General features: G+C 36.5%; 1 protein-coding gene across 1 annotated transcript; it reads left to right on the plus strand.

Annotated features, from left to right (window-relative positions):
* The first annotated feature begins 458 nt into the window (after positions 1 to 458).
* Positions 459 to 1,482, plus strand: LOC18432241 (protein SMALL AUXIN UP-REGULATED RNA 12). The gene has a single exon (XM_006842348.4). The coding sequence runs from the start codon at positions 887 to 889 to the stop codon at positions 1,223 to 1,225; it is 339 nt and encodes a 112-aa protein (XP_006842411.1). The 5' UTR covers positions 459 to 886; the 3' UTR covers positions 1,226 to 1,482.
* Positions 1,483 to 3,270: the final 1,788 nt, after the last annotated feature.

The raw sequence follows: 3,270 nt of genomic DNA on the forward strand, positions 1-3,270 counted from the left end.
CACTCAAATCTTGACTTAGCTAGAAAGGGGGGTGTAAAAATGACAGAAATTGCCACAATCATTATCCTACTGCCAAAAGAAAACCAACAATGCCCAAAATGACTATCATACCCCTGAAGGAAAATACATGAAATACTAGCTAAAAAAATGAAAAAGTGGGGGAGCAAATCAACAGTAAGCAGTACAGCACAAAGGACCATGGGCAGGTACGGGAGGGTCACATGGAAGATATTTCGTAAAATTGCCACCTCTCGGACGGTTCAAGAGGGTAAATTGGGATATATATGAGGGGTATTTTGGTCTGACAAAGAAAGTGACGGGCTTTCTTTTGTGGTTGGTTGAATGTGCACAAAGGCCCACTATGTCCTTCAAACCGGCAACACAAGAACTCTGCACCCCTCTGCAACTGGCCCCCACTCGACCCTCTATCACTTCCATAAATACCCCCCACAACCTTTTCTCTCTCTAACATCCACTCTTCCCTTTCTCTCTCTTTCCTCATCCTCCTGCCTCTCGCCTTTGCCTTTGCCTTTGCCTCTGCCTCTGCTGCTTCTCTCTCACTCTACTCTGAAACTTGCCTATTTTCCTCATATCTCTTTACTGCTCTTTCTCTCTAAGCTTTTTCTATATCTTTTGCCTCATTCCTGCTGTTTCTCTCTAAGCTTTTTCCATATCTTTTGACTTCTGTATTTTGATAATCTTGTGTTTCTTTGAAATTTCCTATGTTTTAGTTCTGTGTAGTTTCCGCCCTCTCTGTCTTCACTCACCATTTTCATTGTTTTCGTTCTTTCTCGTTTTTCTTGTGTCCTTCTAGTTTCTCTCCCTCTAACTCTGGAACTACCCATCTTTGTAGTTTTTCTAATTGGGTCGGTCATCATATTTGGCAATGGCGGTGAGGAAAGGGACCAAGCTTCCACAAACTGCCGGCCTCAAACAGATCCTGAAACGGTGCTCGTCGAGCTTGGGGAGGAAACAGAGGCCTGATTCTGATGAAAGTTCGGGAGAATTTGGTTTTTATGGCGATGTTCCAAAGGGACATTTCCCGGTTTATGTCGGAGAGAAGCGCATTCGCTTCGTGGTTCCTATTTCTTGCTTAAATGATCCTCAGTTTCAGTCACTCTTGCAGAGAGCAGAAGAAGAATTCGGATTCGATCATGATATGGGAATCACCATTCCTTGTGAGGAAATGGTTTTTCGTTCTCTGACCTCTTCCATCCTCAGATGAGAGAAAAAGCGAAAGAGAGAGACTAATTGCTCGTGTGATTTTGGCTGGAGGCCCCCCATTGTATGAGGGCAGGTAGTAGCCACTGTACATTTTTATTGCAGCTTGAGATGGTGCGATGCACTCCTCCTTGAAAAAATATTGGATCAAGGAGTTTTTCCTCAAGATTTTTGTAATATATTTCCATTCCTGGAATTTTCTCTCTCTAACTTTATGTGAATGTATATAATTTTGTGAATCTATGGAATTCTCTCTCTAAATTTTGTGAATCTATGTATGTGACAACCATCATCTTTATACAAATTTTTTTTTTTTTTTATGGATATTGGATTAGGAAGATCAAAACCTCAAATATTTTGTATGTGCCAACCATCTGAGTTATACAAATATTTTTTTTTTTTGATGGATATTGGATTAGGAAGATCAAAACCTCAAATATTGTGCCATCCAACTGTCCATGAAAAAAACAAATTTATGTTATTTTATATTATTGTTTATTCCTTTGTTTTTTGATAAAGGAGACCATAGTTAAACCTTCCTTTTAGCAGATAATATTAAAAATTTGGTATTTTCAAGTAATATAATAAAAAGGCCAACAATACTAAGAAGAAAGTTCAAAGGGAAAACAAAGTACTAGGAAGGCTTAACCATCTAAATAAACAAATACAGGAAGATGGATAACTTTACGTGAGGCCTCATGTCCGTACCCTTTTCTTTTGTAAATCGTAATAAACTAAGCCAGATCGTACACCATGATCCTAAGGGTGCATAATGTATAGTTACTCGCTATGAGAAGGAGCAACTTAGTAGTACGGTCTCTATTTAACTTTTTGTATAATCACCGTATGATTATTTTCAATAGAGATTGTATACAATGAGACTATTAACCATCCGATGTAAAATTTGATAGCCTGGGTATGTTACAAAGTTTGAGAAAATTTCTTTTGAACTTTGAGTTTGGTCAATAAAATAAATGTAGCCACTCGATTTCACATCTAATCATCAAGATTAATTATGACCACTTTGTACCAAAAATAAATGATCTCATTTTATGTATTTTATTTTTGATAATTAAACTTTATATAAAATGTGTGTTTTGGTAAATTTTTGAGTACCGAAAGACCCAAGTTCCAACGAAAACACTCCCATGTTTGTTGCACCTAGGGGATGCCTCAAAATGGAAGCATGGAGTTCCAATGGTTTTGGTTATTTCTAACGTCAAATAGGTATCTTTTCGGAAATTATACCTTCTATTTTAAGAGATAGACCCCAAATTTTGAGTGTTTATATTTAGTTGTGAGAAATCATTTTCACTCTTATGACGTTAGTTTTTTCAGGTGAGTCGGAAGAGGTTACATCCCCAAATTTTGAAATCCTTGAAACACTCCTAAATTCGTTTACCCAAAAAGGTAAAGAGTAAAAAATCTTTTCACCGGACCAACTTGCAACCACCAAGGGTAAAAATATAAATATTTCCTGAGTTAAATAATGGTGAAAGAAACATACGCATGGTGGGTGCACTTCTCTTGTTTGGCATTCCCCATTATTAATAATACACGCATATATTGTGCTCCTTGGAAGTATATACCATGAAATCTACTCCCTGGGTCAAAACACCTAGCCATTTTGATCTTTTAATCTAAAATTTTGGAACCACATAACAATTACTAGTAGATGATTATTTTTAAAATAAAAAATTTAATGAGTTTTGACACTTAGATAATGGGCTTTAAAAAAATTGGAAGGCATTGATTTTTTTAGTACATAGAGAGTTTCTTTACAAATTTTATTTTTCTTGGATTATTCAACGGGTTGCAAAGATTATATTTATAAATTTTAAAATCTAAAAAAGATTCTTAGGATGTATTTTTTCCGAGGGAGTAAATAGATAGAATACATCCGCAGAACTAAGAAATCTTTTGGCAGTAATGAATGTGGGACTTATTCAATGCATGGAAAGAGCATCTTTCACACCCCACACCCCCAAAAGGCACCAAAATTTTGAGAAGGAGAAGGATGGATCCCCTTTGCTTAAACCCCCTAAAATT

This window comes from Amborella trichopoda, chromosome 9, assembly GCF_054954075.1.
Source record: "Amborella trichopoda isolate Santa Cruz 75 chromosome 9, AtrichopodaSantaCruz75HAP2 v2.0, whole genome shotgun sequence".
NCBI lineage: Eukaryota > Viridiplantae > Streptophyta > Magnoliopsida > Amborellales > Amborellaceae > Amborella > Amborella trichopoda.

Coding starts and splice junctions, on each gene's coding strand:
- LOC18432241 (XM_006842348.4), top strand. CDS start 887: ATGGCGGTGAGGAAAGGGACCAAGCTTCCACAAACTGCCGGCCTCAAA.